General features: G+C 36.7%; 3 protein-coding genes across 15 annotated transcripts in view; all 3 read left to right on the forward strand.

The window, feature by feature from the left end:
• Nucleotides 1-3412, forward strand: part of Pde11 (Phosphodiesterase 11) — a 232146-nt gene extending 228734 nt beyond the window's left edge. For all 13 annotated transcript variants that reach the window (XM_069504882.1, XM_034978574.2, XM_034978581.2 and 10 more), the window contains one exon: nucleotides 67-3412. In XM_069504882.1, the coding sequence (XP_069360983.1) occupies nucleotides 67-402 (336 nt within the window). In that variant the 3' untranslated portion in view covers nucleotides 403-3412. The remainder of the gene's footprint in view (nucleotides 1-66) is intronic.
• Nucleotides 3413-9655: 6243 nt separating this feature from the next.
• LOC117991046 (uncharacterized) lies at nucleotides 9656-10497 on the forward strand. The gene has a single exon (XM_034978590.2). It carries the CDS (start codon nucleotides 9774-9776, stop codon nucleotides 10452-10454), a length of 681 nt encoding a protein of 226 aa, XP_034834481.1. The 5' UTR covers nucleotides 9656-9773; the 3' UTR covers nucleotides 10455-10497.
• A 1147-nt stretch (nucleotides 10498-11644) lies between these two features.
• Nucleotides 11645-12790, forward strand: part of LOC117991042 (long-chain-fatty-acid--CoA ligase 5) — a 74639-nt gene continuing 73493 nt past the window's right edge. Inside the window, exon 1 of the mRNA XM_034978585.2 lies at nucleotides 11645-11887. The gene's annotated coding sequence lies outside the window, so the exon portion shown is untranslated. The remainder of the gene's footprint in view (nucleotides 11888-12790) is intronic.

Here is a 12790-nt window from a genome sequence, read left to right on the forward strand (position 1 = left end):
GTATGAGGCACAGCGCCCGAGCTATCCCAATTCGATGCATTTTTTGAAACAATACTTTTCTTACAGGCATTCGCTGTCCTTTCTCAATCTCTACAACCAATGCTCGATCGGGTGAAGATCAATCGGGCGCATTGGATCGAGCTGGCCAACAACGACAGTGGAGAAAAATACGACTACGCGTTAGACCAAATACCAGAAAGAAACGACAAGTCTAGCACCAGCTCACATGTAGACGACACTGAAAACACGTATGAAGGAGACAGCAGCGGCGCGGTAAGCTTGTCTTCAGAAACCAACTCCAAGTTTGAGAATCTAGAGAACCCGGTTGTCGGTCTCGTCTGCAACAATACTTTGGCGCTGCCAAAAGATCCAAAAATTTGTCAGTTGAACGAGTTGAATTGAAGGATTACGTCCAAATTATCATTTCTGAGACCAATAGTGGATGTAAGGATTAAAGTGTCAATAGTTATGGACTATATAGAAATTAGAATGGGATATAAGGTATAGTTAGATGCTTTCTCCACGGACGAGAGAATCGCAGCGATAGTCTCGCTGTGTAACAAAATTCGATACTAACTATCGCCGCGATAATATCGCCCTATGGAGATTGGTCCATAAGAGTTGTGTCGAATTTGGTGGCACAGCGAGACCATCGTTGCGATTCTCTCGTCCGTGGAGATGGCGCCTTAGAGGTTCTTAGGTGGTTATGAATGCAGTAAATAACCATTGAATCTACCATTGAAATAGTGTGTCGGGTTGTTTAGTGCGTATACCTACATGCACTGCTTAAAGTGACATGTCAGCGTTTTGAATAGTGCGTTCATATGCACTAAAGAACGACTGGCACGAGAAAAAGACTACTATATTGCGTAAAAAATGACTCTTCACGCGCCGTTTTAACTTTTTGTGTCAAATTTCATGTCAAAAGTACGATTTTAGTCCTTATTTTAGAGGTGAGCCGTACTTTTGACATGACAGTTGACCCATACAGTTAAAAAAAAGATTCCGACGAATTGAGAACCTCCTCCTTTTTTGAAGTCGGTTAAAAATGGCGCGCGAGGAGTCATTTTGTACGGACTATAAATATCAATACTGAGAGTGCAAATGACGCCAATGAGTAGGCTGAATGAATGATGTCATCCAAATTTTCTTTCTGCATTGATGTGCGTGCGGTTAATCTGTAATCGATATAAATATGAGTGCGTTTTCCAGCAGAATTTTGTTTTAGCCAAACTTAGATAAAATCCGCGCGGTATGTGATAGCTTGAGCAGAATGCGTCTAAGAACTATTATGGATGTAATCCAATTGCGGCGGGTAGTTAAATTACATGCATACATTCATTACATTACTGATTACAGTTAGGTACATTACGTACGCATTCACGCTTGATCATATCCCGCATCCCGCACGAATTTCGTCTCAGTTTGACCAAAGCTTAAGATAAAGAAGAAAGAGGAATGTCCTGTTTTGAAAGTACATGGAATATTATAGCGTCGCTCGGTCATTTTTAAACCAGTTTTTAGCTTGAAGACGGTTTCATGAAACCTTACATTACTTTTATCCATCATGTAGTTATTAGATAGTTTCTATATTGAACAGATCAACTATTGTTGTTTAGTGTTCCTATTGGTCCAGAAAAATGGTACTGTGTGGTGTATGGTGTGTGTCTACTCTGTGTGTGCGTCGAGAGTTGTGTGATATTTGTGTAATATAGATGATAGTCGAATTTCAAATTCATCTGACGCAAGGCGTTAATAGTTTGATTCACCGACATGACCATGTTCTCGTTATTTTATTTTACGAATGATGTAGGTTTACATTTTTTTTTACGAGAAATCACGTATGTAAATTTGCTTATTTACTTACCTCATTCATCTATTCCTACTACGTTTAACATGAAGATTTTTTCGTGTGATTCGCTAGTTTTTTTGTATCATTTAAGATACAGGTCGGTTAACAAGAACTGGCACGTCCACAAAAATGCAATTTTATTATACGAAAAACGATTTAAGTATATGATTATTTGCGCCTAAGCTGTTTTCGGCGCGCTGCCGAACTTTTGAGATAAATATCATTTTTACGCTATAACTGCTTATATTGTGGTTTGAAGCATAAAATAGTAAAACACTTTAAACACTATTTTATGAGGTTGTCCTCTAAATGTTTTGTTAGATCCAATTTTTTTCATAAAGCATTTTATTCTTACCTCAAAATAAACAGTTATCGGTAAAAATCACGCTGTATTTCATAATAGTAGTAAAAACAAAACGTGGTAGTAACTTTCTCTGTCACGCTCACAAGCTTGGCTGCGTGCGAGAGAGACAAAGAGACTTTTCATGACGCTTTTTCATAGACACTACACAAGCGTAATGAATGAATGTGTTGTACAGGCCATCTCTTGTTAACACGGCTGTACCTGCTTGTATATTTATAGTAATAATCCGATTAACCGCAGATTGAATATCAGGGCCTAACTCACGTGACATTTAGTAAATAAATGACCAAGATACCAAAAATTCTTATATAGTTAGGTATTGTACTAAATTATTCTTTAATCGATTCCGAGGAAATGCAAGCTTGAGTATTGTGATTATAAAAATTTCACTAGGATAACGTTTAGTTTTTAGTGAATAAGTTACTAAATGTCCATGTCTCGAGCGGGAGATGATATAAGATAATATGTGTATTTGTTTGTGGACAATAAAATTATGGTTTCGATCGCACAATTTCTTTTTTCTTTTGTAAATAACAATTTAACAAAATTAACGCATTTTTTGGTAAGTACTTATTTATAAAGAGTCTAATCAGTCGCAGTCACTTCCCTTTTGTCTGCTCTTAGGAACCGCTGCCTCGCGCTATCGATTTATTCTTCAGAAAATGTGTGCACAATAATATGAGACTACAAAAGTTCGCCTCTGGATGCGTCCGTATTTATCATTCACTAGCTTATTCACGCGACTTCGTCCGCATGGACTACAAACCCCTATTTTACCCCTTAGGGGTTGAGTTTTCAAAAATCCTTTTTTAGCGGATGTCTTACGTCATAATAGCTATCTGCATGCCAAATTTTAGCCCCATCCGTCCAGTAATTTGAGCTGTGCGTTTATAAATGAGTCACTCAGTCAGGCAGTCAGCTCTTCATTTTCAGTGCATTAATGCGTTTTTACGCATTCCAGTGACGTAACAGGTATCATGTTATCGAGTACGCGAACTAGTAACGGTACCAGTTTATATCCATTCCAGTCATATTTGTGTTTTGTTTTAATTCCTTCAGCATTAATGCCTCTGCCCAAGCAGTGGACGGAACTGCATTGAAGTTAATTTTAAATTGGTCAAACCCGAATCACGCGGATCAAGAACTTGTTTAGGTTAACAAAGTGTCAATTAAGTACATATTTGAATTTACAAGTTTTATAATAATTATTGGTAATCATATAACTGGCTATATACTCTCAAGTCTCATTATGGGATAACGCTCAATAAAATATTATCAAACTGTTCTATGGAATATACTAGGTATGTGTAACTAACGAGACGGTCAAGCGACTTGACGTCAAGCTGCTTGGCGTACGCATCAAGCAGTTTGATGCACTCGTCAAGCAGCTTGATCAAGAACGGCACTTGTCTCATATCTTTAACACTGCCCGAACGTCGCGTCAAGCAAAAATATAAATTCGCATCAATCACCGTCAAGCACGTAAATGTGCGCTCAAGCGTCAAGCAAACATTGTTAACGGTCACAATGCTTGGCTCGCCGCTCAAGCAAAATCTACATGCTTGATGTCAAACCGCTTGACCGTCTTGGTCCTCGGAAGCCCAGTTCTATGATGTTGTTAAATTACGACGTTTGGCAGATTTTGACAGATTTAAAACAACGCACGTTATTTTTTTTTTGTTGGAAATTTCCATCAATGAGAACTTAAAAAAATTACGACGTGACTATAGCCGGTTATATATCTGAAATTAAAACTTTCATTCTCGCTTATTTGTACTTGAATTTATTCGGGATTAGTTTATGTAAAGAAATATGCGCTTTAAACGCCTGAAAATTGACGCTAACTTTAATTAATATCTATTTTAAAATGTCGTCAATTCGTCATTAAAGCTTTTAGAACAATGCAACAGATTTCTGAAATTTTTTATGACCCATCGAAACTACAGAATAATTTCTAGAAAACAGTTTTACTCTTTAATCGATATCGAAATGTCTACGAAATATCTTGATCGAACAGATAGCGTTTAGAAAACATGTTTCCAGATTGCTTTTAAAGCTTTAAAAGTACTGGCGCCGAATAAATCCCGTTTAAATAAAGGTGCTGACAAATGACTGTAGGTACTGTGATGTGTTGTGATGCGACAAAAGGCGATTGGAATCGTATATTTGCTTGTAAACGTGCTGAGTCCCGCTACGTGCATATTACTCTGTCGTGGTCTGACCGGTCTGACATGATGGCTTGAGTTGTGCATCACTGGTGAAATGTCACGCCAGTGTGTTGTGCACGTCTTTGCATAAAATGTATGACTCCGAATAATTACCTTCTGTCGTGTCCCAACACACCACCAAAACACAGTACCTAATGTGTCTGTAGCTTTACTAAAAGAAGTCGGTTAGTAAACATATTTGTGTTTAGTGTTTCGGCGTCTAAGGTCGTGGTTAAATCAGATAGACAGTGACAGATAGATCTAAATTTAACCATCGTCGTCTTTTTACAATGGAAGTTTATATCTCTCTCGTTTAATTTTAGAAAACTAAATCGGGTCTCTATCGTTTTATATATAAAACTAGTATTTTGCTCGCTGCTCGAGCTGCTAAAGCAGCTCTCGAGGTCTATAATGGCCATTTTGAACAATTTAAAAAAAAGTCATACAAAAATAAATTCCGCCATTTTGAATTTTTTTTCCACCCATCGAATAGACCTTCGGATCCTGATCATCTCTTGCCAAGAAACCACTCTTCCATCTTTCATACCCTCCGAGATGGACGCCGATGAAATTTGTATGGCGGCCATCTTTTTTTCACAATTTTGAATTTTTTTTCCAATTTTTGGCAATTGGATGAGGTTTCGAATGACATTTGGTCGAGCACCTCCCACCTATCTTCAATACCTCGAGCGTGCCCTTCACCCGTCTCCGAAATCCTCAATCATCAGCTCCCTCCATATGTTGCCCTAAAGGAATCTTTGTCTTCTATATGAAAGTATTAGTGAAAAAAAAAAGTTTCATACTAAATTTTACAGGAGAAAATTTTTTGAAAATCTCGGCCGCCATTTTGTTTTTCCAATTTTTACACTTTTTCTAAAAATCGTTTGCTAACATCTAAAATAACTGCAAGTTTAAACAAAATCGGTTGGAAAACAAAAAAGTTACAAAAGTCAGGTCGGCCGCCATCTTGTTTTTCTGAAATGTCATAATTTTTCCCTACTCGAATCCCACTTCTGAACATATCTCCCATACATTATTATATCATTTTCTATCTCTTTCTAGGAGAACAATTATGTCAATGAGTCAGTCAGTCAGTGGTAATTGAGCTATATAGTATAACTAGTATTTTGCTCGCTGCTCGAGCTGCTAAAGCAGCTCTCGAGGTCTATAATGGCCATTTTGAATAATAAAATTTTTTGTATGAAAAAATAAATTCCGCCATTTTGAATTTTTTTTCAATCCATCGAGTAGACCTTCGGATCCTGATCATCTCTTGCCAAGAAACCACTCTTCCATCTTTCATACCCTCCGAGATGGACGCGGATGAAATTTGTATGGCGGCCATCTTTTTTTCGGAATTTTAAAAAAAAATTCAAATTTTTGGCAATTGGATGAGGTTTCGAATGACATTTGCTCGAGCACCTCCCACCTATCTTCGATACCTAAAGCGTGCCCTTCACCCGTCTCCGAAATCCTCAATCATCAGCTCCCTCCATATGTTGCCCTAAAGGAATCTTTGTCTTCTATATGAAACCGTGATTGAAAAAAAAAAGTTTCATACAAAATTTTACAGGAGGGAATTTTTTGAAAATCTCGGCCGCCATCTTGTTTTTCAAATTTTTTTCACTTTTTCTAAAAACCGTTTACTAATATCTTCAATTGTTGCAAGTTGTAACAAAATCGGTTGGAAAACAAAAAAGTTACAAAAGTCAGGTCGGCCGCCATCTTGTTTTTCTGAAATGTCATAATTTTTCCCTAGTCGAATCCCACTGTCAATTTTAAAAAAAAGTCATACAAAAATAAATTCCGCCATTTTGAATTTTTTTTCCACCCATCGAATAGACCTTCGGATCCTGATCATCTCTTGCCAAGAAACCACTCTTCCATCTTTCATACCCTCCGAGATGGACGCCGATGAAATTTGTATGGCGGCCATCTTTTTTTCACAATTTTGAATTTTTTTTCCAATTTTTGGCAATTGGATGAGGTTTCGAATGACATTTGGTCGAGCACCTCCCACCTATCTTCAATACCTCGAGCGTGCCCTTCACCCGTCTCCGAAATCCTCAATCATCAGCTCCCTCCATATGTTGCCCTAAAGGAATCTTTGTCTTCTATATGAAAGTATTAGTGAAAAAAAAAAGTTTCATACTAAATTTTACAGGAGAAAATTTTTTGAAAATCTCGGCCGCCATTTTGTTTTTTCCAATTTTTTACACTTTTTCTAAAAATCGTTTGCTAACATCTAAAATAACTGCAAGTTTAAACAAAATCGGTTGGAAAACAAAAAAGTTACAAAAGTCAGGTCGGCCGCCATCTTGTTTTTCTGAAATGTCATAATTTTTCCCTACTCGAATCCCACTTCTGAACATATCTCCCATACATTATTATATCATTTTCTATCTCTTTCTAGGAGAACAATTATGTCAATGAGTCAGTCAGTCAGTGGTAATTGAGCTATATATAGTATAACTAGTATTTTGCTCGCTGCTCGAGCTGCTAAAGCAGCTCTCGAGGTCTATAATGGCCATTTTGAATAATAAAATTTTTTGTATGAAAAAATAAATTCCGCCATTTTGAATTTTTTTTCAATCCATCGAGTAGACCTTCGGATCCTGATCATCTCTTGCCAAGAAACCACTCTTCCATCTTTCATACCCTCCGAGATGGACGCGGATGAAATTTGTATGGCGGCCATCTTTTTTTCGGAATTTTAAAAAAAAAATTCAAATTTTTGGCAATTGGATGAGGTTTCGAATGACATTTGCTCGAGCACCTCCCACCTATCTTCGATACCTAAAGCGTGCCCTTCACCCGTCTCCGAATCCTCAATCATCAGCTCCCTCCATATGTTGCCCTAAAGGAATCTTTGTCTTCTATATGAAACCGTGATTGAAAAAAAAAAGTTTCATACAAAATTTTACAGGAGGGAATTTTTTGAAAATCTCGGCCGCCATCTTGTTTTTCAAATTTTTTTCACTTTTTCTAAAAACCGTTTACTAATATCTTCAATTGTTGCAAGTTGTAACAAAATCGGTTGGAAAACAAAAAAGTTACAAAAGTCAGGTCGGCCGCCATCTTGTTTTTCTGAAATGTCATAATTTTTCCCTAGTCGAATCCCACTTCTGAACATATCTCCCATACATTATTATATCATTTTCTATCTCTTTCTAGGAGAACAATTATGTCAATCAGTGAGTGAGTGGTAATTGAGCTATATATAGTATAATTTAATCGATTGTCTACGGACGTAGTCCAAGATTTGACCAATTACTATTGTTCCATAGCAGAATATTATATAATATAATATAAATGAATCATATTTTCTAATTGATATAATTCTCTCTATAAACATTAGATATCTTCATTAAAAAAATCTCAAATTAATTGTGGTAATGAAATATGTACAACGTAAATTTTAAGATTGCTGTAAGTATTATTAGAAAGTAATTAGAAAATTAATAACTGTAATTCAATATGACGAGTTGGATGGTGTGTGTGAATAAAATATGGAGGTTGTTTTGTTCCAAACAAAAATGTTATTTATTTATGAATAAACAAATTTTGAAATATGTACAGACTTTTATTTAGATTAAAGCCATTTTCCGCCTATTGTTATTATCCCATTCAAATGCCAACGGACATGCCTTGATTCCTCCCGCTAATTTATTCCACAATGTGGTATTTGACTTCAATTTTTTTGTTACTTTATTATAAACTAGAATAAAAATAATGACGTAAACTGAAAAAAACTAATTGAATCGATCAAATAACAAAAAAGTTAGAAGCATTTAAATATTTCTGATTAGACAGAGATAGCGATACAGCAGTTTGACGTCACCCTACTAATGTCACAGTAGCTTCGTGCGGTTTCATACAAATTTTCGTTTTGCGAGAAAGGGATAGAAGACTCCTCCCACTCCAAAATTAAAATACCTGTAACTTTGTAAATCTTTGTTGGATTTTAATATATTTTTCAGTGTACGTCATTATTTTTATCCTAGTTTATAATAAAGTAATAATATTTATCAAATGCAAAAGTAGGCAAATACCCAATTAATGTATTAAGTAGTGGTTGGTAACATAAAATATTGCGAGTGAAGTAAGCAGTAGGCGTAGAACCCCGTCTGTTAGCAATAAGGTTTTTAGTAGCACTCTTTGGCATTGCTCTCTTGAAGAAGATGTACCTACTTACCTAATGTAGAGAGAGCTAGCGCGTGCCAGACCTTCGTTATTTTATAAAGTAATAAAGGTGTAAAAAATCTTGCGTCAAAGTCATTCAGTCAGTCATTTTTTTCTATATTTTCTTCGGAATAATATTAGAAATCACTATGCATTGCCCTCTCTCTTAGACACTCTTAAACTTTAACAATTATTATTATTAAACTAAGGGTTTAACAATTATTATTATTAAACTAAAAAAAGCTGTGATAGCCTAGTGGTTAGGACGTCCGCCTTCCAATCGGAGGTCGGGGGTTCGATTCCCGGCACGCACCATGAACTTTTCGGAGTTATGTGCATTTTAAGTAATTAAATATCACTTGCTTTAACGGCGAAGGAAAACATCGTGAGGAAACCTGCAAGCCTGAGAGTTCTCCATAATGTTCTCAAAGGTGTGTGAAGTCTACCAATCCGCACATGGCCAGCGTGGTAGACTATGGCCAAACCCTTCTCACTCTGAGAGGAGACCCGTGCTCTGTAGTGAGCCGGCGATGGATTGATCATGATGATGAAGGGTGTCTGGCAGGGGGTTGCCACGACCATTGATGTTGGAATTCTCATTATTCTAGGGCCACGACACTAAGTGTCTGGCAATGCATGGCGTGATTTGTAATACGATTCCGAAGAAAATATAAAAAAATGGATTCTCTAAGAGTACCCTGCTGGTTGTACCTATCCGGATAAATCTCTACTTCTGTTATCTATGGCTCTATGGCTCCATTCAACAGTGCCAGTAAGACGAGTTTTGCCTCGGGAATGACGGAAGTGAATGATGGAGAACCCATCGTCTGTTGGACGCCTAAGTTGATCGTGGTCTATTGCAGACTGCCATCAAAGAGATACGACATTATACTTAGCTTCTTGTTTCCCTAATGTACTAATTTCCACATAATCGCTTAAAAAAAGAAAATTAGAAAGCCAGTACAAATCAAGCTTGACCAGTTTCTTTGGAACGCGGCATGATATTTTTATCTTGATGCTATTTTGTAATTGGCCAGTTGGCGCGGACGAGCGGAGTGACATTTTATAGTTTTGAAGTTTTGAATTCGATTATTTTTAACACACATCATAAACAAAGGGTACGTTTTCTGAATTATATTAAAATATATACATTTTATTTATTGTTAAAATGCCTTTACTCGATATAACAAACCCAGCGGTCATCATATTCCTGATCGAAAATTATGAGAAAGAAAACCGGTTACGTCTTAACTGGATCCACAAGAATTGGGAACAGATACAACAAGCCGCTACGCTCACTAGAGAGCCTACTAACTACTTCGAGACTGACGTTATAGCTCACGGCATGGACGCTGGCTTACCGACTATAACAAGAGATCACATTGTAGCGGGCAACAATAGACGCAAAGTCCCTATTCGTGACGGCACCTTCATACCTGGTGTTAAACATCTCCGGCATGGACATTCCATAGTCGATGTAGGTCTCGGCGACCCGAAAGAGGATCCTAGACTTGCGAAGCCCGACAACGATCTAACTTCTGATCCAATAATGCGTCCAGTTGATCCTGAAGTAAAAGGCGTTATATACAAACCTAAACCGGAGTTTGGAAGAGAGAAATATTTGGTAAAGCGCAGCAGAATCATGCCGGAGAAAAAGTACTATTTCGCCGAAAGCACTGGCTTCGAATACGGATGGCGTCTCAAAGATAGTGAGTTGCGTCAGAAGCCGGTTTACGGAAGGTGCTGGCATCTGACTAGGGCTTTGCGCAGTCGAGTTGGTCCGCAACCAGACCCGCCGCATTACAAGCCGTCTGAACCTCCGGGGACAAATAAATGTACTGGCATTTAGATAGATGGCATTATACGCGAGTTTTCTACAGGACGATTGTAAATCTATTAGTATAGCTACCTAGTACCTACCCATAGCTAAGTATGATTTTCTTTTGGTAATGAAATATGACAATGTTACTGATGAATTGGACGATGACTGACGTAACTTACTATTTCTAGTAGCTTTTTTAAAATATTTTTTATAATAATTTATGTACCTAGGTAGGTACCTACTTGAATATATGATAAATTCTAATTTGTACTTACTTACCAACCTAACCATTAATTATTTGAAACTAGATGATGACCGCGACTTCGTCCGCGTGGATGTAGGTTTTTAAAAATTCCGCGAGAACTCTATTTTTACGGGATAAAAAGTAGCATATATTTCAGTGTATAAGCTATTTCCAATCCTAATTTCACCCATACAGATTCAGTCATTGAGGCGTGAAGGAGTAACAAATATTCAAACTTTCACAAAATATTAAATAAGCTCAGGTAGAAGACAATCGTTGTTCTTAAGTGTTTTTGTTTGTGTAGATTTTTTTTATTGTAAACGTTCTTTTGGAAACTACTGAACTGATTTTGAGAATATTTCAAGGCTGCCTTCAAATTAGAGGAAAGTTGTCGTAGAAAGGTATAATTAAGTACCTACATAAATACGCGTTTAACTTAATACTCGTGTCTAACTATAGGCATACCTTTCTATAGTACTACGCGACAGTCGTCGAGATTGCAATCGGGGAGGGAACACCCGCACAGCCCCCGCACTAAGCCGGTGCGGGCGGGCGCGGGTGACGTGAGGTCGTGCGGGGCGTCACCTCGCCTCTTACCTACCCCGATTGCCATCTCGACCTGTCGCGGACTATAGATCCAATTAATAGCAATGACATTGGTAAGAGCTTCGTTTTCTACTTATATCTAACTTAGGTAGGAAAATTACAGATTTTTCCAATTACTTTCAATTCCAATGACTTTTTATAGGAGTCATCAAAATATGTCAAAGTTATTTTCGTATCGCAAAGTGGTCATCTACGGAAATCACCCCCCCTATGTCCATCAATAACAGTGCGCAAGTCACCCTAAATATTCCTACTCTTTTTTTATTTAAGGGAAGAACGGGACAAAGAATAACCTTAAATATTAACGCATGCGTATATGCATATTTGAGGGTGAAAAGTCCGAGGCACGTTATGGGAAACTACAGCCATATAGTCACGTCACGGCACCCTGCTGTTGGCAAACCTAATGTTATTTTTCTGTGATCGTAGTTTAACATAAATTCCTACCCTTTAGCTACAAACTATGAACTCCTCTAAGGACACCTACAGCTTTAATTGTTGTAAATATTGTGTAAAGTAGATAAGTTATATTCTATACCTAGGAGTATAATATTAATCTACGCAACTTGTGATATGTGAATATATTTGGACACATTTATTGATAAACCTAGTAAGTTAACGTTTTTATATTTATCTTTTAACTCTCTAAAGGGGAAAAGTTGTACAGTACACACTATATTGTAGAGTATTGTAGAGTAAAAAATTGCTCTGTTAAAACACTTTTTAAATATCTGCAATGCTGTTATTTTCAGTTTGCAAAAAATATTAGATTAAGTATTATTTATTTTTTCTTTCCCAATTTCAAAACGATCATAATAAAAACAATTAAGTATTTAATCATTCCTACTTACGGGCACTTACCTAATATTGAAAAGGGCTAAAATTGATGTAAAAGGGATTTCATTCACGTTTTCACGTAGGTAGATAATCCCTGTCGCAGAATAATAACATATTAATGGTCACAATATGCGTAGATGGGTCTTATTAGCTTGAGTGGAATTAATAATAATTAGGTACAATATTACTTTAGTTTTTACTTTGAAATACGAATTAATTTATCTGCGAAGGCTAGTGTTTGGTAGTGGGTTGGTAGGACCTCGAGTCGTTACTCGTTACCTCCATACTTCCAAAATTCTTTTACACACCTCAGCTTAGTACGCAACTATGGAAAATGGGAAAATACAAGGGGTACCTTATGTAAAGGTTTTCAACGGGATTTTTAAAAGCCTCGTACATTTTGACGCGGATAAACTCAGGGGTAAATGCTAACAAAACTTTACACCTATAATCTACTTATATATCAGCACTTTATTATAGGTACGAATAGATAAAACATAATATAATAATAATAATTAATGAACAGTTACTGTAATATGTTCTAAATCGTTCTTGCAAGACAAATAAAAGGGGCTAGTATTTTAGATCACGTGTCTTTGTGTACTTATTTAAAAAATAAGAGAAAAAGATCAAAATCGTAAAGATATTGTCATGCAGGAAAAATAAAATAAAACTG

The sequence above is a fragment of the Maniola hyperantus genome, chromosome 19 (assembly GCF_902806685.2).
Source record: "Maniola hyperantus chromosome 19, iAphHyp1.2, whole genome shotgun sequence".
Taxonomy (NCBI): domain Eukaryota; kingdom Metazoa; phylum Arthropoda; class Insecta; order Lepidoptera; family Nymphalidae; genus Maniola; species Maniola hyperantus.